Source organism: Dysidea avara, chromosome 11 (genome assembly GCF_963678975.1).
Source record: "Dysidea avara chromosome 11, odDysAvar1.4, whole genome shotgun sequence".
Lineage (NCBI taxonomy): Eukaryota > Metazoa > Porifera > Demospongiae > Dictyoceratida > Dysideidae > Dysidea > Dysidea avara.
Window position 1 is genome coordinate 9,982,874 of NC_089282.1, and position 23,326 is coordinate 10,006,199.

Sequence of the window (23,326 nt, forward strand, 5' to 3'; positions counted from 1 at the left end):
AGTGAAATAAGGAAACAAAATTGAAAAGAATTTTGCACTGCTGTACTACTCTTACAAACCCCCAACCTTGTGTATAACAATGCAGTAGTGCCATGATAGTGATGGTTAACTATAATATATATATATATATACAAGTACACAATTTTCAACTAGAGTACAATATCACATCGATCAAAAGTGCTGAAACAAGTTGGAGCAGTCCAATCACAGTAAAACAATAAAAAGTGTTATATCCTTACTGTGCTAACAGAAATGTGTACTTCTTTGTTAACTTTTGTTTGTAAATAATTTTATTATGACTGGCGAACCCACGTATATCGCATCTGAACTGAATGGTACCGTGCGCCCCAGATATATCAATTATCGTCTGAAAAGCGAACTATCCATTACGTTTCGTTGTCAGCTATGTTCAACCCATTACAAAGCATTTCAAATTAATAACTGTTTGAAAAGCACCTCTGCAATCCACACATACCAAAATAAATGGTGCCGCGTACCCCAATTATATTAATTATCGTCTGAAAAGTGAAATATCCATTGTGCTTTGCTGTCGGCTTTGTTCAACCCGTTACACAGCAGTACGAATCTAGAACTGTTCGTAAAGCACCTCTGCAATCAAAATAGCCATTATGAAAAATACGGACGATTTCCATTACGAAGGGAAGCCATCACGTGCTACCGCCAAATCGACACCTTTCCCTATCAGTAAAGGTGAATGGCACACAAAGGAGGACACTCTGGTGAGTCCATGAAGAATGCATTGTACGTACTGTGGTATGCTAAAAGGCACCTATCGGGCCGAAGCGATGTCGAACAGTGAAAAATCAAGCTCGTAGCCTTAGTCGTCTGGGAAAATTGAAGCTGGTTTGTGGGTGATATTATTTTGTGGGCAATGCCTACTCCTTTGTATTCCCTACTATACAGTTACTATCGTACTGTACAATATATATATATATATATATATATATATATTGTATTTAGCATGGGAGAATCAAAGCGATGCAGCGTGTCATGTTATCCATACAGTACTAATCAACTGCACAACTGTACTGTAGGAGTCATACAGAACAGTTATGCAGCTAATTGGGCAAATACAGTACAGTTATGCACTTAAACGGACAAAATACAGCACACTTGGGAAAATACAATACAGTTATGTGGAGAATATATTTAAGGAATGTTACGTAAACAACACACACTGTAAATCGCTAAAACCAGTCAAACTAATCCTATGAGTTCATTCTACGGCTAGGAATAGATTGTATATAAACACTTACTGATCGTCTGATCACAAAGCTTGTTAAACACGACTCCACTAAGACAACATGATTGATCACGTCTGTGACATAGTAAATCGCTAAAACTAGCCAAACTCTATTAGTTCGTTCTACGACTAGAAATAGATTAGTTAAACACTTACTGATATCCTGATCACTGAAAATTGCAGCGGTTTGAGTACTAGAGAAAATCGCTCTGAGCCAGACGACCAGGAAGTACAATATAACAGTTAAAGCACCGCCTATGCTTGTGTGTATGAAAAATACAGCACTCGGGAGGTGTCTCAAAGCAAACACAGCACTTGGCTTCGCCTCGTTCTGTATTAGCCTCTTGAAACACCCCCTTGTGCTGTATTTTCCATACACACGTGCAGCAGAGTTCACTATAATATGTATATATATATATATATATACCATGATCACGTGAAACTTCAAAGGCACCGCTGGTTGCATATAGGGCATATACACCCTAACCCACAGATAAGTATATATATACCTACCTGAGGTGAGTATATATATGCTCACCCAGGTAAGCAGGTAAGTATATATATATATGTACCACTCTGCGTGGGTAGTTCAAAGGCACTGCCAGTGCCATAATTTGTATATTGCACTGCTGCAGACCACAGCGAGTGCATTATAACTTGTAATGCACTGGTTGCGGTTTTTTAGACCACAACGAGTGCATTATAAGTTATAATGCACCGACCGCAGTGCAATATACAGATATTGCACTGGCTGCGGTTTTGTGCAGCATAGCACAAGTGCCGGTGGCGAAGACCACTACGACACCTCACCTAATAGGTGGAAAGACACTTCACAGATCACTCGAATTCTTTTATAGCCTGACATGTAAAAATCGATTGTGGGCCATAACGTCACCAATACGTATAATGTTTACAAGCAGCCAATGGCGATCGAAAAAGCCAACACGGGTGGCCACAAATCTAGTCTACATATATATAAACGTACTTATACACCTTACTAGTCTGGTGCCATCTTAGCCCAGATTAAACTGTAGTCCACTTCGACAATGACTCAATAAAACAAATATATTCTAAATAATTACTAACCTTTACGTTCAATAGTGGTAACCAGTTTTGTCATGCCACTTGATTCGAGTTTAGCCAGTGTGAATAGTAAGAATTAGACTAGCATCGTTTAGTAGTTAGGTTTTGTTTACTTAAAACGTCTATTTAGCTACTTTTTTTCGCTCGAGAGAATCACTATGGCGATTAGTCTGGCACTTAGTCTATATGGCGATTGAGTGATCACGCTGGCATGTTGAGCACTACATGATGAGAGTCGAACAGCGAATGCAGGTTAGTGATATAACCCATAGCGTACTAGCTTTCAATATCTCAGGTGGCTGCAGTACTGCAGGGGGAACGTCATCGCAACGTCCGGCTTGGTTACCCACAATCGATGTTAGAAACTTGGCCTTTATAAGTGTTACAGCTGTCTTGTGAGACTCTCCCCACCTATTAGGTGAGTGGTACATAACAGTTATACAACGTGCACTCGTGCTCTGCCTGTATAAACGCACTTGCCTTCGGGCCTAACGGCCCTCAGGCTCGTGCGTTTATATCAGGCAGAGCACTCGTGGCCGTTGTATAACTATATAATATATATGTGAAAGTGGTACATATATATATACATATATATATATATATATATATATATATATATGTGAAAGTGGTATATAAACTATGGCTACGAGGTGTATTGCACTTATATACACCCCGACTCCGAAGTCAGAGGAAGTTTACTGTTGATATACGCCGAGGCGAAAATACACCGAAGTGAGCCATGGTTCGTATGATATATACCATGTTTTTAAATTAATCCGCACTACATTACTTACTAACAACCCATATGCACACAAACCAACTTAAAGTTTGTACTTACACTTTATTTATCATAGTTTGGCATGGTAGACACGCTGGAAGCATTCCTCTCACAATTCAGCTCTCACAATGAAGAATCAAATTGATTGTGGGACTTAATAAACATATCTCCGTATATCGCCAGGACTTGTCCGTTCATATCAACAAATTTAGGAGCAATGTTACTTGCTGCCACCCATCATCGAAGTCGCTAGGTATGGGTATAAAATGAGTCCAGTGGTTGGACTCTTACTGGCTGGGGTGATTGATCGCCTAGCGTGACGAAGGCTATTAGCCTGAGTCATCTAGGTGATTAGTCATGCTAGCGTGGGCGTCGTTCGCCCGCCCACGTTGGGTTATCAGCCTGTAATCGTGACACAGTACTGCGTCACGTGACATCCCAGGTGAGTATATATAAATATATATTAACATCTCAGGCAAGCCACAGACTCCAATATTTTTAGCTTGCAGGCTAATTTGGGGACAAAATTGCGTAATCCCAGGACTTCACTGGGGCATGCAAAATCTCTCAGGCAAAAGGGGCAGTGCCACTGTTAATATCTGTTTGATTTGCTGCATCTGAGAGATGGCTATGCCAATCAGCATTACAGTTATTATTCAAGCAGTATTACTGCACCCAATTTACCCCAAAATTCAAGATTCTGTAACCACTGGGTGTATCCACAATACATGAGCAATTATATAAAGTAGAACTAGCACACAATGTGTAGCAATTACATATTCTTCAGCAGTAACCACTATAGTATACTGTCACTACATCTATGGAGTTGCAACCAAAGTACTCGACAGCGTGCAGCAATGCATATATAACACTGTGACCTTCAGTAACAGCGCCTGCACAGCATGCAGTGAGAAGAAAATACTGGCAAACACAGTGGCAGCAACTATACAACCTGAGCAACTGTATGGCACACAGTAAACACATACCTAACACTGTGGCATACACAGTGGCTGCAACTGTACAACATGGGCAATGGCATGTGGCAACACAGAACCCTGGCATACAAAATGGCAGCCACTGTACAACCACACCATATGGCAACACATAACACTGCGTGACATACAGTGGCAGTGAAAACACATAACACTGTGGCGTACACAGTGGCAGTAACTGTACAACATGAACAACTGTATGACATGCGGCAACCCAGAACAATGGCATACACGATGGCAGCAACTATACGACATGCAGCACCGTGGTTGGAACTGTACAACATGAGGCAACTGCATGGCATGCGGCAACACAGTGGTAGTGACACATAACATTGTGGCATATGCAGTAGCGGCAGCTGTGCGGCCCATGACAACGAAGAACGCTGGCATATAAAATGGCAGGTGACTGTACAATGTGAAGAAAACTGTATGGCATGTCACAAAGCAGAAAACTGGAATATACAATGGCAGCAACTATACAACATGAAGAACTGTACGGCATGTGGAAACACAACACTGTACCATATACAGTAGCAGCAACTGTACAGCATGAGCAACTGTACGACATGTGGCCGCTCATGGCATACACAGTGGCAGCAACTGTACAACATGGGCAACTGTACAGCACATGGCAACACAGAACACTAGCACAAAAAATGGCAGCGAATGTACAACATGGAGCAACTTTACAGCGTGCATTAGTACATAACACAGTGGCATACACAGTAGCGCAACTGTACACAACTGTACGGCATGTGATAACACAGAACACTGGCGTACAAAATGACATCAACTGTATAACATGAAGCAACAGCATGGCAAGTGGCAACACATAACACTGTGGCGTACACAGTGGCAGCAACTGTACGCAACTGAACGGCACATGGCAACATGGAACACTGGAATATAAAATGGCATCAACTGTACAACATAAAGCAGCTGCACAGCAACACATGACACTGTGACATATACAGTGCAAGCAACTGTACGGCACATGGCATCACAGAACACTGGCATACACAATGGCAGCAACTGTACTACGTGAGCAACTGTACGGCACATGGCAACACAGAACACTGGCATACAGCAACTGTGCAACATGAGCAACTGTACGGCATGCGGCAACACTTAACACTGTGGCATACACATGGCAGCAACTGTACAACATGGGCAACTGTACGGCACATGGAAACACAGAACACTGGCATACACAATGGCAGCAACTGTGCAACATGAGCAACTGTACAACATGCGGCAACACTTAACACTGTGGCATACACAGTGGCGGCAGCAACACATAACACTGTGGTATACACAGTGGCAGCAACTGCACAACATGGGCAACTGTACGGCACATGGCAACACAGAACACTGGCATACACAATGGCATCAACTGTACTACATGAGCGACTGTACGGCATGCGGTAACACTTAACACTGTGGCATACACAGTGGCAGCAACTGTACAACATGGGCAACTGTACGGCATGTGGCAACACAGAACACTGGCATACACAGTGGTGGCAGCAACATATAACACTGTGGCATACACAGTGGCAGCAACTGTACAACATGAACAACTGTACGGCATGCGGCAACACTTAACACTATGGCATACACAGTGGCGGCAGCAACACATAACACTGTGGCATGCACAGTGGCAGAAACTGTACAACATGAGCAACTGTATGGCATGCAGTAACACTTAACACTGTGGCATACACAGTGGCGGCAGGAACATATAACACTGTGGCATACACAGTGGCGGCAGCAACATATAACACTGTGGCATACACAGTGGCAGCAACTGTACAACATGAGCAACTATACAGCACGTGGCAACACAGAACACTGGCATACAAAATGGCATCAAATGTACAACATGAAGTAACTGCACGGCATGCGGCAACACATAACACTGTGAAATACACAGTGGCAGCAACTGTACAACATGCAGCACATGGCAACACAGAACACTGGCATACACAATGACATCAACTGTACAACATGAGCGACTGTACAGCATGCGGCAACACTTAACACTGTGGCATACACAGTGGCAGCAACTGTATGGAACGTGGCAACACAGAACACTGGCATACACAATGGCATGAATTGTACAACATGAAGCAACTGCACGGCATGCTGCAACACATAACACTGTGGAATACACAGTGGCAGCAACTGTACAACATGGGCAACTGTACAACATGGGCAACTGAACAACATGGGCAACTGTACGGCACGTGGCAACACAGAACACTGGCATACACAATGGCATTAACTGTACAACATGAGTGACTGTATAGCATGTAGCAGCACTTAACACTGTGGCATACACAGTGGCAGCAACTGTACAACATGGGCAACTGTACGACATGTGGCAACACAGGACACTGGCATACAAAATGGCATCAACTGTACAACATGAGCAACTTCACGGCATGCAGCAACGCATAACACAGGCATATAAAATGGCAACAACTGTACATGGCAACAACTGTACATGGCAACAACTGTACAACATGAAGCAATGTACGGCATGCAGTAACACGTAACACTGTGACATACACAGTGGCAGCAACTGTATGGCATACTCTACAGCACGATGCAATACAGAACATAATACAAAATGGCAGCAACTGTTCAACTGTACAGCATGCAGCAACACGTAACACTGTGGCATACACAATGGCAACAACAGCACGCAAATTTACTTCACGTGGCAACACAGAACACTGGCATACACAATGGCAGCAACTGTACAACATAAGCGACTGTACGGCATGCGGCAACACTTAACACTGTGGCATACAAGTGGTAGCAACTGTACAACATGGGCAACTATATGGCATGTGGCAACACAGAACACTGACATACAAAATGGCATCAACTGTCCAACATGGAGGAACCGTCCAACATGGAGCAACTGTACGGCACGTGGCAACACATAACACTGTGGCATACACAGTGGCAGCAACTGTACAACATGGGCTACTGTACAGCATGTGGGAACACAGAACACCGGAATACAAAAGGCATCAACTGTGCAACATGAAGCAACTTCATGGCATGCAGCAATGCATAACCACCATGGCATACACAGTGGTAGTAACTCACTGTGCAACATGGGCAACTGTACAACACGTGGCAACACAGAACACTGGCATACAAAATGGCAGCAACTGCTCAATATGAAGCAACTGTACAGCATGCAGCAACACATAACACTGTGGCATACACTGTGTCAGAAACTGTACAGCATGAGCATGTTAACACTGGCATTTACGGTGGTGGCAACTGAACCACATGAAGCAACTCTATGGCATGTGGCAACACAACACTGCACAGTACAGAGTGGCAGGAATGAAATGACATGAAATAACTGTGGCAACACAGAACACTACAAGTACGAGTGTACGCAGTGGTAGTGACTGCAACACATACAACATGAAGTGACATGCGATAAACCAATGCATACAAGCGGCAGTATAATGTAATGAGGAATGTAAAACAACATTGGAAGAGAATGTAGTTACAAAATAACTCAAAGGAATTGCAAGCAGTTAAATGCCTATAGTAACATGGCAGTAGCAAGATGATAGCAGCAATAACAGCAAGGCAGCAGTAACACAGTAAAAGTAACATGACATCAAAGGACTATACTTATCTCAGAATATTGGTGTCTCAATACCAACAACATATTAAACAAGCAATGGCTGCAGCAACATATAGAGACAGCACTGTGACTTGCATAGTGGCACTGAGGCACAAGCATGCAAAATAAAAAATAAAAAACAGTACAAAATGCAATACAAACAATGGTGGCAATATTTTAGTTGAGCAGTTAACATATCTGTGGCAGTGCTATGAATATAACAGCAACAACCACCACACTATAAGATGCAACATCAACAGTGGCAGCAACATAATTATTGGGCAACACCAACATGCGTGTAAAGACAGCACTGTAATAATTATGCATAGTGGCACTGAGCATGTAAAAAAAACAAAACATCACAATGATAATAGCACAGCATATTAAACAAAGCAACAGAACTATGGCATGCATATATAGTGGCACTGCAGTATAAGCAGTGGCACCATGCAATAACTGCAGTACAAACATGATGGCAACATACAAACAAAGTAATTAGAGCACTAGCAACTGCAAAATACATGCAAACAAGCCATGACAAATGACACTGGCAGCTGTATGCAACCAATAGTAGCAGCAACAGCAGCAGTTATGCATGGCATACAGCACATAAAATGGTGGTCTGACCGCATGATGTTGATAGATGCTGGCAATCTAGTGATGCAGTTGCAGAGGAGCTTTGATGAGGGCAGAGACATGACTACCTCTGGAAGACTTAAATGATAGCTAATGGTGGGGTGTGGTCAACAGCACTAGTCTGTTGTGGAGGACAATTAACAATTGGCTGAAAGGTGTTGTTCTGGCAATAGACTGTAGGGGAGTGGAATGGTCAACTGAAGGAGGGTGGCTAACACAATCTATGACTGCAGAGAAATGATGATGATTGTTGTCACATGTTGTAGCATGTTAACTGTCTAGACAAGGGCTAGTAGAGCAAGCAGTCTGCTGATTGGTATGGTGGTATAGAAGAATTAGGCTACTAGCAATGATAGCTGGCCTGAATCCAGAGTTGATGATAGCAACACAATCGTTGAGTTGGCGGGTGACAAAGTGGCTTGCAATACTATGATGCAACTCTGCATATGAGCTGGAGCAGGCAATGTATAGGGATCTGACACATGTGTGATAGTGGGCAAGTCAGATGAAACTTGGCTCTACCATACGGTGTTGCAACATAGAGGCAGCGAACCTTTCTAAGTATTGATGAGGGTAGTGACAATCATCCTACAGTTAAGTGAGATGCTGGGTCAAGTACTGGGCTGTGTTGATGGGTTCCTCTGTAGATGGTCCGCAGGCAGTTTTCAGCATTGTAATTGGCCAGGGTTGGAATCACTAGGAAGCACGAGATGAAATGCAGCAAGTGTAGTAGTGATGCAGAGAACTTGCTATAAGCAGAATTGCATCGAAATACTGTTGTGAGACTCAACATGATACACAGGACTAGCTGGTACACAAGGTTTGACAAAGTACTAGCTGATACATACATAGGACTTGCTGATACACGTCCTAGCTGATACATAGGACTTGCTGCTACACAAAGCTTGCTAATACAAGGTGCTAGATGATACAAAGTGCTAGCTGATACATAAGACTTGCTGCTACACAAAGTTTGCTAATACAAGGTGCTAGATGATACAAAGTGCCATAGGATTTGCTGCTACACAAAGCTTACTGATACAAGTGCTAGCTGATACATAGCACTTGCTGTTACACAAAGCTTGCTGATACAAAGTGCTGGCTGATACATAGGACTTACTGCTACACAAAGCTTGCTAATACAAGATGCTAGATGATACAAAGTACTAGCTGATACATAGGACTTGCTGCTACACAAAGCTTGCTAATAAAAGATGCTAGATGATACAAAGTGCTAGCTGATACATAGGATTTCCTGCTACACAAAGTTTGCTGATACAAGTGCTAGCTGATACATAGGACTTGCTGCTACACAAAACTTGCTGATACAAGTGCTAGCTGATACATAGGACTTGCTGCTACACAAAGCTAGCTAATACAAGGTGTGATACAAGTGCTAGCTGATACACAGGACTTGCTGATATACAAGACATGGTGATACAAGCACCCTGAAACACTCCAATCACTGCAACTAGCTACTGACCATGAGGCAGACTGAACACTAGGTGCCAATACAAGTAGACTGACAGGTGATACAAGTTGTGGCTTATGGTAGCATGAAACTGCTATCCCATAGCATGCAAGGAGGTGATGCAATGCTTTGTTAGCACATTCCAGATGAGTTGGGTCTGTTTCCATGTGATTGCATCATGCACTCTCCCATAGTGCCTGTGTTCTGTTAACTTCAATTTACAAGTAAACATTATATATATGTACCACTTTCACACCTCAGATCAAATCAAAGAAAAGTCAGTGCAAATATTATATATCACATATTGCACTGACTGAAAATGTTAACGGTATGTACGCACTGCTACCAGTGCATATATATACGGTGGCCCGTTCTGGGCTATTTCTCAATAATTTCCAAGAAATTTCTTGATTATTTCTCACTTTTCAATAATTTCTTGATATTTTCTTGATAGTTTCCTGATAATTTCTCGATAATTTCTTAACATTTTTAAAATTATTTCTCACTTCTCAAAAGTTTCTCGATTTTCTTGTGGCTTATTTTGTGAAATACACGTGCCACAGCTCCATGTTGAAAGGCAACGGCGAACTTCGGAGTTTCATATTTAACATGGACCAGTTTTAATCAGACGATACTTTAAAGGCGACATATTATTCGGAAGATGAGATATATTAGACGAGACATAGTGTGAAGTTGACGCCTGACGAACAGAAAGAAAGTGACTGAAGAATATCGGATATAGAAGATGGAGAGCAGATATAAAGACGATGTGTCCAAGCAGCAATTGTGAGTTTAAAACAACTGGATACAATGAACTCTAATAGTTTGATGCATCCATAAATCTACCCAGTGTGTGTCACGGTGTCTCTGGGTGTGTGTTATGTGTAGTATCAGGCATCTCTTTATCTAGCCAAGGGACACTGAGTAACTAGGCCAGGTGAGAAGATCCCCTGGAAGTTGGTTGAGCAAAGGGCATTAATGAATTGGTTGGAAACTAACAGCTTCCCCTCAGCTGAATTGGACATGTGTAAATTCTTTGTTTAACTTGCCTACATAACATGGCAGGGAATGCTGTTACCTATACCACTAGTCAACAAGCAGTGTACTACAAGCCTACCATAGAACGACAAATCGTGTAAGGGTTTTTGGAAATCCAGGCATACTGCCAGTGTGCACGTGCTTGTATGTGTCTGTGAATAACTCTGGGCAGCTATCTCCATGGGCTGGTAGTGTACCACTTGTTAGTGGTATGGCTAAAGGCAGTCTCTGACGTGGAGACTAGGCAGGACCTTATTCTTCATACCCAGGATTGGCAACTAGCTTGCGTCTTCTGTGATGCAGCACACGGTATGCTGCTATAAACAGAAATGGGATGAGTGGAAAGTTGTGAAAGACCTAGAAGTAAAATAATACCAGCTGTGTTTTTGTTTTTTCTGGTCTGGATAACAACATGTCAATACTATTGCCAGCAACAAGAAGCCCAGAAACTTGTTTCCTGGAAAGAACCATTACTTTGTCATGGTAGAACAGCTGGGTTCTGTTGAGTATAAAACTTACCACTGTGGCAAAAATGATGGTAGGAAATAATGTTAAGCCGTAAATAAGGACCAACTCTACTCAATAGTGAACTGACATGTTCACATTCGCCATCAGTACCATTGTTAAACAAGGTATCTATTTCGGTAAATTTGAAACTAAATTCCAATCTTGTGTTATTCTTTATGTTTTCATGGGCAAATATCCTCTAATTTCTGTTCCTATTATTTGATCCCCAGCAGTTTTAATAGTTTGACTGTGGGGTATTTATGTGTATGACCAGTATGAAAGATGTTCGTCTCTATATGAAGATTACCATTTTTTCTCAGATATCCCTTTTATCAGTTAACATGTAAATTTTTTTTCTATTACACTAAACAAAACAAAATTTAATGTATATTGATTTCAGTATGTATTATTTTCAGTATGTATTATATTCGTTGTTTAAATTAACAAACTACATGTGTATCCTACTATGCAAGCTCTTCACATGCTGTGTGCCTTATTGTTACTTTGTGTATCCATTTCTAATAAATTCACCACTAGAATCCCTGGTTTAAATTGTGACAGGTGTCTCAACTTTAAGACTTATATTAATTCAGGGAATTCACCAGCATATGTTTTTCACTGTAGCCTATAAGCATCTGGCCTTCCTCTTGTCTTGCAAGTGGAAAACTCCTTATTGTAACATGATGAGCTGGCTTCGCTGCCATCTTGGCTTTTCCAGTTTGTATTCAGCCATCATGTGCACCAGGGGTTGTTATTCCTCCTCTGGTTATTCCCTGAAGGGTCACATACCAGCTTCAGTGGACTTAGCACTGTGGGGGGATGCCTCAGGGCTGTCTAAGCCCCCTTTTTTCTTCTCTTCTATCCTTTGTTCTGTAGGTTCTGTTGTTTTAGTTCTGTAGGTGTAGGTATACGCAAAACCCTTTTAACAGAACATCTTAGCTTAGAGTTATTGTGTGGTGAATGGGTGAGCCATTAGGACTGATTCTTCTATCCAGCATGTTTTTTCCCCCTCTGTGTCTGTTGCAGCTGATTGCTGAGCCGTTCTTGCACACATGTATTAAATCACAAGTTGAAAATAGTACAAAACAATCACACAAGACCTTTCATATAAACTGGGACACTTGAGTATCAATATCAGCCTCACAAATCAAAGCGTGTTTATGTAATTTATAATATCTGGAACACATTATAATTTGTTATAGCAGAGTGAATGTGCTGATGGGCATCGATAACTCTGGTTACCAATCCCAGGTATGGAGTAGGACTAAGGGGAGATTACCTTTGCAAACACAGGGTTTACATTATGTATGCATGCATGTCAATTATTTAGGGAAACTACAGTAATAGTTGGATTTATGCATACATAATGGAGTACATAAAAGGGATAGGAAACACAATAATGTAACATCACAAAGTAAACATATTTCTATTGTAAATCAGTGTACAGTGTTGGGCAAGTTACTTTGTAAAAGTAATTAGTTACATATTACATATTACTTGCAACTGAACTATTTAGTTACAGTTACATATTACCCATAAAATAAAGTAACTGTAATAATATTACATATTATATTACTTTGTGTCCACAGCCTTAAGCTGTCACGTATGAAACTACCAATTTATCACGTGACATGATTGCGTTGTTGGACAATATGCAAATTTTGGTTAAGTAAGAAGCTGGTGAATAAGCTTCATTCAGTAGGCCTCGTTACTTCGTTGTGGCTAGCCGTTACTCAAAGGACAACTAACGAGATTAGTAACTTCGTTACTTGTAGTAATAATATTACGTAATATTAGACTCATTACAGTAACTATATTACTTAGGTAACGCGTTACATTTGTAAGTAAAGTAGCTTGCGTTATATTACCTGTTTTTATAGCGTATTTCGTTATATTACTTTGTTACCACAAAAGTAATAATATTACGTAACGCGTTACATAAGTAACGCGTTACTCCCAACACTGTCCGTGTATTATGTCACAAGCACTGTTGTTATACTTGCTGTGCTTGTATCAAAAAGTCACGAGTGTTGTACTTTTACTCACAGTACCTTCATGCCTCATCCATACCACTTCTTGTATAGCCGGTTCCACTTTTGAGACTTGTGGTAATTTTAAGCATGTCACCAACACAGCTTTTTAACCTAGTGTAGCACTGGTACATGTTTTAAATTTTAAACAAGAGAGGATAATCTTTGAGCAAACTGTTCCTATGTTGCACTGATATTCCCTCTGGCACTCTTTGTTAAACAGTAAGGAAGTGGCCTAGGCTTATTACAGTTCAACGTATAGACTATATTCCCGAAGAGAGTTATGGAGTTTAAAGTATAACATTTTGGGCTCACTTTCAGTCTTATCTTATTTCGTATATAAATTCTTTGAGCACTGGTACTATCCTAGTTACCTTGATTGCTTACTTGGATTCATTTGTAGGAAATTTCACAATTACTGGTTACAAATTTGTTGTTTACAAAAATCCATTACCAAAATCTCTTACTGAAGCCCTAAACTCTCACCATGCATTTATGTTGCTTAGAACACAAACCATTTTATCCTTTGAGGACACGTGTACACAAATTTCCTATGTACTCTATACCTGTATGGATACTACACATAACACACCCAGAGACACCGTGACACACACTGGGTAGATTTATGGATGCATCAAACTATTAGAGTTCATTGTATCCAGTTGTTTTAAACTCACAATTGCTGCTTGGACACATCGTCTTTATATCTGCTCTCCATCTTGTATATCCAATATTCTTCAGTCACTTTCTTTCTGTTCGTCAGGCGTCAGCTTCACACTATGTCTCGTTGTCTAATATATCTCATCTTCCGAATAATACGTCGCCTTTAAAGTATTGTCTGATTAAAACTGGTCCATGTTAAACATGAAACTTTCGCCACTGCCTTTCAACATGGAGCTGTGGCACGCGTATTTCACAAAATACGTCACAATGCGTCACAAGAAAATCGAGAAACTTTTGAGAAGTGAGAAATAATTAAGAAAATGTTAAGAAATTATTGAGAAATTATCGAGAAGCGAGAAATTATCAGGAAACTATCAAGAAATTATTGAGAAATAAGAAATAATCAAGAAATTTCCCGGAAATTTCTCAGAAAGTTTTGAGAAATAGCCCAGAACGGGCCACTGTATATATATCGTTAAGGGTGCTAGCGGGTTTTTGAAGCCATTCAAGAGACAACCCACTTAACTACATGCAGGTGTTACATCATAATTGGCAATATTACGCATACTCAAAGTATCCATGTTAGGCAGCTGTGTTTTGCGCCAAAGAAATTGGCCAAGAAAAAGCCTGTTTCGTTTGAAAACCATCACGAAAATGATCGTCTAGGCACCCAAAAATGACAATAGAGTGAATTAGCCTGAAAGTAAGTGCTAGTTTTGAAGACACCTGTAAACGCAAGCTGATTTGTAGCCAACACACGTTCTTCCTGTGTTTTCTCAAGTGATAGTGTAAGCTAGTAAGTTATATTTGTAATTGTACACTTGTTCTTAGGTAGAGACGATGTTCCAGCTGGATTTATCACCCATTACAAGACACTGACTGCATTATGAGGCGATACCTATCGAAGAGCAGGCTTGGCGACTCCACAACCAACAGGAAGGTGTCCCAGTGTGTAAAGAAAAGGAACAATAGCTTTTCTTTAGTTCAGAACTTCATTTATAACTTGTTATTTGATAAAGTTGTTATTTGATTAAAGTTGGCATTTGTGGTTTATTGAATTTGTTGTAATAACTGGTCGGTGTGCGTATGTTCTACACTGCATTGTAAAAGACGATATTCTGAAATACACGATAGTCAGATCTCTACCAAACGTTTGGTGGATAATCAGTGATAAATTTGGAAACTTTTACAGCATGGAATTATAATTATTGCGATCTAGCATGAAGTTACAGGGACCGGAAGTCGAAGTTCGCTCGTGGCACTCGCTCTTTATTTTATAACTCAAGAAAGAAGAGGTGCAAAGACAAATCCCTGCACAAAGTTTCCACAAGTTTATTGAAGAATCTTCACAGCATATTTGATGCTTGTGCAAGCAGCCAGTATCTCAGAATAAAAAATGTATAGGTTAACTTTGAGAGACTATAGCGCGTGAATGAAACAAGGTACAATCTTATACTTTGGTCTCTGTATAGTAGAAAGTTAGGTCAATCTTCGAAGCGTAGTGTAGATTCCTGTAGCTTTCTTTTTGCCTGCCTGTATCAAAGATAAAAAGAACAGTATTTATGTGGCTTCAAAAGGCGCTGCATCCTTAAGGCAGTGCGTATATCTTGTTACACACTGCCTAAACAAGATATAAGTCTTTTCCATAATGACGTCACAAAATAAAATGGCGCAGTCTATTTGGAGTACTCTAATTTTTTCGCTAAATGGTGGCCATGCATTTGGAAAATAAGAGCAAGTCGTTTGGCGAGATGGATGGGGTTGACGATTGTCAAAGGACAGATGTTACCTTACTAGATGAAAGCGATATAGCAGGGGCTTCCTTAAATGGAAAATCGCCTTCTGAACTGAGCGTTACTCAATTCAAACGGTGGTTGGCATGCCGAGGAGCTCCAGTTAGCGGGAAAAAGCCCGAGCTAATTGAAAGATAAGCTTCTTGTTTGTTTTTGACAGTGTTTAAAGTTTTCCTTTTGTTTGTTTTGTTATTGTCCAGTCTACCTTTAAGTAGCTGCATGCGCTAGCTCCGTCAGCTAATCCTTTGAGCTCCCTGAAACTAAAACCTCACGTATTGATGTGTGTAGTGTAATTGTAGATGACTAGTTGATTACAATGATCATTTTAATTTATGCCTATAGGGTGGAATTTTACATCAAATATGGATGGGATCAATTTCTTGTTGATCCAGACAGGGGTTTGAATGTACAGAAGAAACTCACAAATGTTGCAGCAAAACAGCCAGGGTCATTGTTGTATAAAATATATCAGTCAATACCTAAACCTGAAGATCAACTTTGGGCAAAGCAGTTGGTCCAACTACCTGAAATAACTCTTGGGACTATTTATGAATTCTTGGTTGACAGGAAAGTGGTTCTGCCAAAAGTGAGCTATCTTGATAGCATTGCAGATGAATGAGCGGACAAGGTCATGCAAAATGATGCAGAAGACAATAGTGCTTCATCAAGCAAAGAAATTGCTGGCTTACCAACAGTGTCTACTAGAACCTTACGTAAAGCTTATCGGTTCTTTCATGATGGCCATATCCAAGGTATAAAGTTTCATCCTATGCCCAACTTGAAAGATTTTATCTGTGTCACTGCCAAGGTTCTTCCATCAATGAGGAAAGGCAGGGTGTATGCAGTTAATATTGTAATTTGTGAGTCATCTAGCTCAGTAGCTACTGCGTATTGTACATGCACAGCTGGTCTGTCTGGTTGCTGCAATCACGTTACTGGTACTTTGTATTGTTTAGAGGATTATATACACCAAAGTCTGAAAGAAGAAGAAAGAAAGGGTTGCACCGAACGTTTGTAGAATTGGAATCCACCAAGAAAGCAGGACGCTGATGCTCGACCTACTGATGAAGTAGTTTTGGAGAAGAAAGTATATGGAGTGAAAAAGAGGGCTAAGCTTCATCGAATTAATGAATGGGATTGCCGCCCCATCTCCAAAAGGATCATTGACCCAAATAAAGCACGAAAGTTTACTGAGCGTTTGCAGACTATTCATCAGCAGAAATTAGATGCTACTGACACTGCATTGTTGAAAGCTACCACTGTCAGTGAACTAAAGAAGGCATTTCAAACTAAGTCTACACCTAAAAGACATGGAACATCTGGGTATCTACAATTATTAGATAATGAACCACCACCTCTTCAGAGTAGGGAAGAAAAATTGAGGAATGAACGACTATTTCGTGCTACAGAGAAAAAGCAACAATTTCTAGAGCAACTTTACATTAAACAATTACATGTTGAAAAAGACCACAACTATGCATCTAAAGCCTTCAGCACATTGTCAAATACAAATTTGGAAGTTCCAGTTTTAGAGAATCAGCACTTAGTGAATGAGTTGTACAATAACCACGTCTATATTACTGGTGCAAGTATTATTGACCTGGAATTACAAACACGAGCACAATCTAACTTGGAGCGTTGGAATTTTGAAAGAACCCTGCGCTTTACATCTTCAATCATGAAGGAGGTATGCCATAAAAGAGACAGCACAAGTGCCTTTATTATGAAGAAGCTTTCTCAAAAGTCTATTGATGTTAGTGCAACACGTTATGGAAGACAACATGAAAAATCTGCCATAGCTTCCTATGTCAACCACCACAGGGCTTGTGGAGTAACGGTCAGTGTGCAACCATGTGGTCTACCTGTAGACGAATCATCTCCCTGGTTGGCTGCTAGCCCTGACGGGATTGTTCTAGATCCAACACAATCTGGTGACAATCAGAATGGATGTTTAGAAGTGAAATGTCCAATTTTATGTCAAAAGTCATTGATTTCAGATGTTTGCAGGAAAAGCTCATCATTTTGTCTCAAAGAGGAAAATGGAGAAATTCGGTTGTCAACCACGCACGCGTACTACTATCAAATACAAACAGAAATGCACGTTACCAGACTGCAATGGTGTGACTTTGTTGTATGGTCACCAATAGAAGATACTTTTGTGCAACGCGTGTACTATAATAAACCCTTTATGGAAAACATCATTGCTAAGGTTCAAGCCTTCTACTTTGAGAAGTATTTACCATCAATTATTCCTTACATGATTGTAACACCTAGTGATTCAGGTCTTATCACAGTCAAGCCAGTACCTACCATTCCTCCCACAGTCAAGCCAACATCTAATGTTCCTCCTACAGTCAAGCCAGCACCTACTGTTCTTCCTATAGTCAAGCCAGCATCTACCATTCCTTCTACAGTCATGTCAACATCTACCATTCCTCCTACAGTCAAGCCAGCACCTACTATTTCTCCTACGGTCAAGCTAACACCTACCGTTCCTCCTACAGTCAAGCCAACACCTACTATTCCTCCTATATTCAAGCCAGCACCTACCGTTCCTCCTACAGTCAAGTCAACATCTACCGTTCCTCCTACAGTCAAGCCAGCACCTACTATTTCTCCTATGGTCAAGCCAACACCTACTGTTCCTCCTACAGTCAAGCCAACACCTACTTTTCCTCCTACAGTCAAGCTAGCATCTACTGTTCTTCCTATAGTCAAGCCAGCACCTACCATTCCTCCTACAGTCAAGACTGTTCCTCCTACAGTCAAGCCAACACCTGCTGTTCCTCCTACAGTCAAGCCAGCATCTACTGTTCTTCCTATAGTCAAGTCAGCACCTACTATTCCTCCTACAGTCAAGCCAGTATCTACGATTCATCCTACAGTCAAGCCAACACCTACAGCTGGCTTGTCCATACAAAGTGTATCAGCACAAAGTGGCAACTTGCTACCATTGACTGCTGTGTAAGAACAGCTTAATGTTGTTAGACATCTAGTAGATGGTGACGGTAGTTGTATGTATCATGCTGTTGCCCATCAGGCAGGCTTTCTTAGTAAGTACAGTAGAGGTGACAAATTCACCAGCAATCTTTTGAGGCAACTTGTTTGTAAGATGATGGATGAATGTCCTCATGTTCGTAAGGAAGATGGACTCTCTATGATACAGTGGCTAGAGAAAAGGCAAACTGTTTTGGATCCCTCAGAATGGGAAGGAGACTTAGAACTTTGTTTGTTAGCCATTGGCTTAAAACGAGATATTGCAGTGATCACATCTGTTGATAATGGGAAAGGGACTTATGCTAGAAGGTATCCATGTGAGCCTAAGCCATCACAGAAGATGAGAGGTGGTATATTTATTCCGTTGACTTGTCATGAATTGTTTAAATGGTGACAGGTAGCAGTACCTTCTCCACTGGTAATAATATTCAATGGTTTTAACCACTATGATTCTACGTCATCTTTGATGTGATGTATCATATTCACTGCACTTTTTTACATAACTACATAATAGACAAATGTAATGTCACTTTTTTTTAATTACATGAAAAATATTAATTTTTATGCTACTAATGGTGGACTTAAGTTAGTTAGCATACAACAAACATAAATAACCTCATTTATAGAATCCCACATTGTGGCTGGCAGAGTATGCTGTAAAATTCGAAAATCTTTTACTCGACCAATAGCTCTCTCTACATGAAAGCGTAAGTGGGCTATCTTTCTAGTGAGTAGTACATCAGCCACAGGCATTTGCACCTTAGAGTTCAGAAAGGGTGGAACATTCAAGCGTACACCAAGTGGAGCAAGCAAGTCTTGAATTTGGAATCCCTTATCAGCCATTATTTCATCTCCATATTCAAGCTTGTCCAGAATTCCAGAACTTGCGTCAATTCTTTGTCAGAAAGACCCCTCATATGTAGGGGACACAAATGCAATAACTCCACTTGGTTATATTCCTATAAGCACTTTAACAGTATTTCTGTTTTTGTATGCAGAAAATGTGCATGACTGGGTTAAAAGGGAAGATGGCCTTTCAACTTGAAGCTCAGTAGCATCAATTATTAGGCGAGTATTCGGATATTCCTTTCCAAATGTATCCGGCATATGCTTCTCTACAATATGCCAAGGTGGAAAGCGTTCAATGGCTTTGAAGGAATGATACATCAGATTGATCCAGGTGGCAGTGATATGGGATACAGATGATACTGATACGCTAAATCTGTTTGCTAAATCTTGCTCTAATAAACCCAAGCGAAGCCTCACTAAAGCCAGGAAAAACTGTTCCAAAAGTGGGAGCTTAGGATGCCGACCTGTTTTAGAATCAGCATAACAATCTTTGCTGTTTTTGCCTATCCACAATCTCATTAATTTTGTATCATCTTCCAAAATCTCTTCATAAAATGCCATAAGAGTTGCTTGGTCAGGTATTCCAGTATAAAATTTCACCATTTCATCATCATCTTTTATGTTTTCAAAGCAAAATAGAGATCTTTGTAATTCACTTTTTAATTCAGCAAGACTGCACTGCAGCTCCTCAATTTTCTTCTTCAGATCTTCGCACTGGCATTTCATTTCTTGAGCAGAATCTAAATCATCATGGGTTTCAAACGCTGCAGCCTCATCATCACATGTAAAATCATCCACTTCCACTGACTCTACCATGTCACAACGCTGATCTGGAGAAATGGCCAGTTTTGAGGTCATAGACGTTCGTATTAATTTTTCAACTGTCCAAGGAAAAATTGATGGTACAGTAGTTGCTTTCAGCACACGTCTATTAGAATGGATACTAGCATCACCACTAATATAGTCATCTACAGTAAAATGTAGTGAGCAAACCTTAGTATTATGGTTCACCTTAAATTTAGGACCAGGATCTCGGCAAATTTTCGCTATCCATAGCTTGCCCTTGTCTGTCTTAACACCAGGAAACGAGTGAAACGATAATCTGGCCATTCCCAAACGCTCCCTCTCAAGTCGTTGTCCTGAGGAACTCCTGCACAGTGGTACGCAGCAATACTGTCCTCCCGTGAGATTGCGGCCTGCTATATAGTCGTAAGATGGCCATTCATCCTCTGATTCAGCCTGGACATCATTAAACTCTGACTCACTTTCGCACGAAGTCAGCTCGGCGTCTTCCCGATTGGTCTCACTTTCAGACAGAGATTTTCTAAGTAGAGAAGCTACTGCTTCATCGCTTGCATTTAACAAGGAAAATCCATAAGACAACAGCCTTGATTCTCTTCCATCTCGCCAAACCACTTGCTTTTATTTTCCAAATGTATGGCCACCATTTAGCAAAAAAATTAGAATACTCCAAATAGACTGCGCCATTTTATTTTGTGACGTCATTATGGAAAAGGCTTATACTCACTGCCACCATTGCGTATACCTCGTTTACTCAAAGAGATTGCACACCTAAAAGGAGTGCACACTATATCCAGATTTTTTTGATGTTATACTGTTATCCTATTCTCTTATATAGGAAATCAAGCAAGCTGTGATTGTGGGTTTGAATTTTGCCAAAGAACCTGTGTTTGTGAGATTCAATTTTAATACAGTAGTTTTTCACATTTGTAAATGTAGTTATTAAAGAAACATAATAAACACTATTCTCTTCAATTGCTATTTTAGCAAAAGTAAAATCAAACTACTGTTCGGTATATTAAATTGAATCCCACAATCACAGCTAGTTTGGCAAAATTGAATCCCACAATCACAGCTTACTTGGTTCCCTAAAGAGAGAAAGGCATAACAACTAAAGACTTTGCCAATTAGGTAAGTCTGCATGCTAAAGTAGAGCATATTAGTTATACCACAGGCAATTGTGCTTTGCCTGTATATACACACTTGCCCTCAGTCCTGTGGCCCTCAGGTGTGTGCATATATATCAGGCAAAGCACTCATTCCCATGGTATAACTATTACATGTACCATTTTCACATCTCAGATCAAAGGAAAGCCAGTGCATATTTAATACTTATACCACGGCTATGAGGGATTTTGCTGATATATACACCCAAAGCCTGAGGGCCGCAGGCCCAAGGGCTGAGGGTGTATATGTCAGCAAAATCCCAAGCAGCCGTGGTATAAGTGATATATATCACTTGGGGCGCACTCACCTAATAGGTGAAAGAACTACTGAGAACTCATCCCGTTTATTTTATACAGTAGCATCTGAAGATCGATCATGGTTTTAATAACGTGGGCTAATAACTATCAGAATGTTAGCCATATGTTAAAACGTCATTAATACGCTACTATGCTTCAACACGCAATGTTAGAAAACTTGCGATCGTCGGATGGAGTTTATATTATTATACTAAGTTAAGTCAACTAATTTCACTATTGGGACAGTAAGTAAGTTATTATATTAAGTACTTAGGACTGTAAGTTACTAACCTATTTCAACGTAGTAGTGGCTTTGCTGTTCCATGGTCTGTTAAAGGGCTGATACGCGGTGGGTAGAAATACGCATCCACAATCACCCAAACAATTATTTTGTACCTTCATTATTCTTTAGTAACAACCAACTAGTCTATCTTAGCAAATATACTAAGCTTAGCAATCACTACAAAAATGAGTCCTACAATACAAAGCTCTATGTTGCTCAATATAACAAGTCAAAGCACATCAATTCTTTGAACTGGCTGGGTATCAAAGTCATCGGCAAACAGCTTTCCCATGATATTTCCCGGGCAATATGCGAGTTGAACACTGAGCGGCGCCAGGGTAAAAGGTGTAACTGCTTTATAGTGGCATGGCAAAATTATTGAGACAGTTTTGCACATTTCACTGCTTGTATTCAGCATTTAGTAGTCAGTTGCAGGTTCCCTAAGGGGCCCTCAACTAAACACTCAGTAAATCATAGAATGTGCAAAACATATATATCAGCCCAGTAATCCAGTCCAGTGTTCCAGTCCAGTCCAGTCCACTGAATAGTGATGGAAATTATTGTATTATTTTGTAATCTGTAGTAAGGCCTACAAAGATTATTGACCACATGATTTGTGAAAGTACATGACACATTCCTATGAGCCAAGCCCTTATGCAGTTCTTGCCATACATGTACTATGTGGGTTATTGTTTTAGCCATTGTTGCCACACTCAAAACCATAGATTCTGTACATAGTACCACACATACATATCAACAAAGATACCACATACTATGTATTAATATGATACCTTTTTAAATGAATGTTCCTTGTCTTTTTTCACAACTTTTGACACTTCTGATATTTGTGCCAATAAAGTATCTGCCAACTGCATTCTTTGTTCACCAATGTACTCAGTGTGCTCAAGAATCAGTTTAAACACTTCTATTAGCCCCCTACATGGAAAAAATTACTTACAATAAGCAATGCACATGAAAACATCAAATAAAATTTTAGATACGTATGTGTAGAGGACTGTA

The 23,326-nt window shown here is 40.3% G+C and overlaps 2 protein-coding genes across 5 annotated transcripts in view; one reads left to right on the forward strand and one right to left on the reverse strand.

Moving 5' to 3' along the window:
- The window catches only part of LOC136239421 (F-BAR and double SH3 domains protein 2-like), a 155,669-nt gene that overhangs the window by 79,374 nt on the left and 52,969 nt on the right, over positions 1–23,326 (reverse strand). For all 4 annotated transcript variants that reach the window (XM_066030151.1, XM_066030150.1, XM_066030152.1 and 1 more), the window contains one exon: positions 23,098–23,242. In XM_066030151.1, the coding sequence (XP_065886223.1) occupies positions 23,098–23,242 (145 nt within the window). The remainder of the gene's footprint in view (positions 1–23,097; positions 23,243–23,326) is intronic.
- LOC136239172 (uncharacterized) lies at positions 15,872–19,441 on the forward strand. The gene is made up of 3 exons (XM_066029904.1): positions 15,872–15,990; positions 16,256–16,499; positions 16,932–19,441. The coding sequence occupies exons 1-3, from the start codon at positions 15,872–15,874 to the stop codon at positions 18,879–18,881; spliced, it is 2,313 nt and encodes a 770-aa protein (XP_065885976.1). The 3' UTR covers positions 18,882–19,441.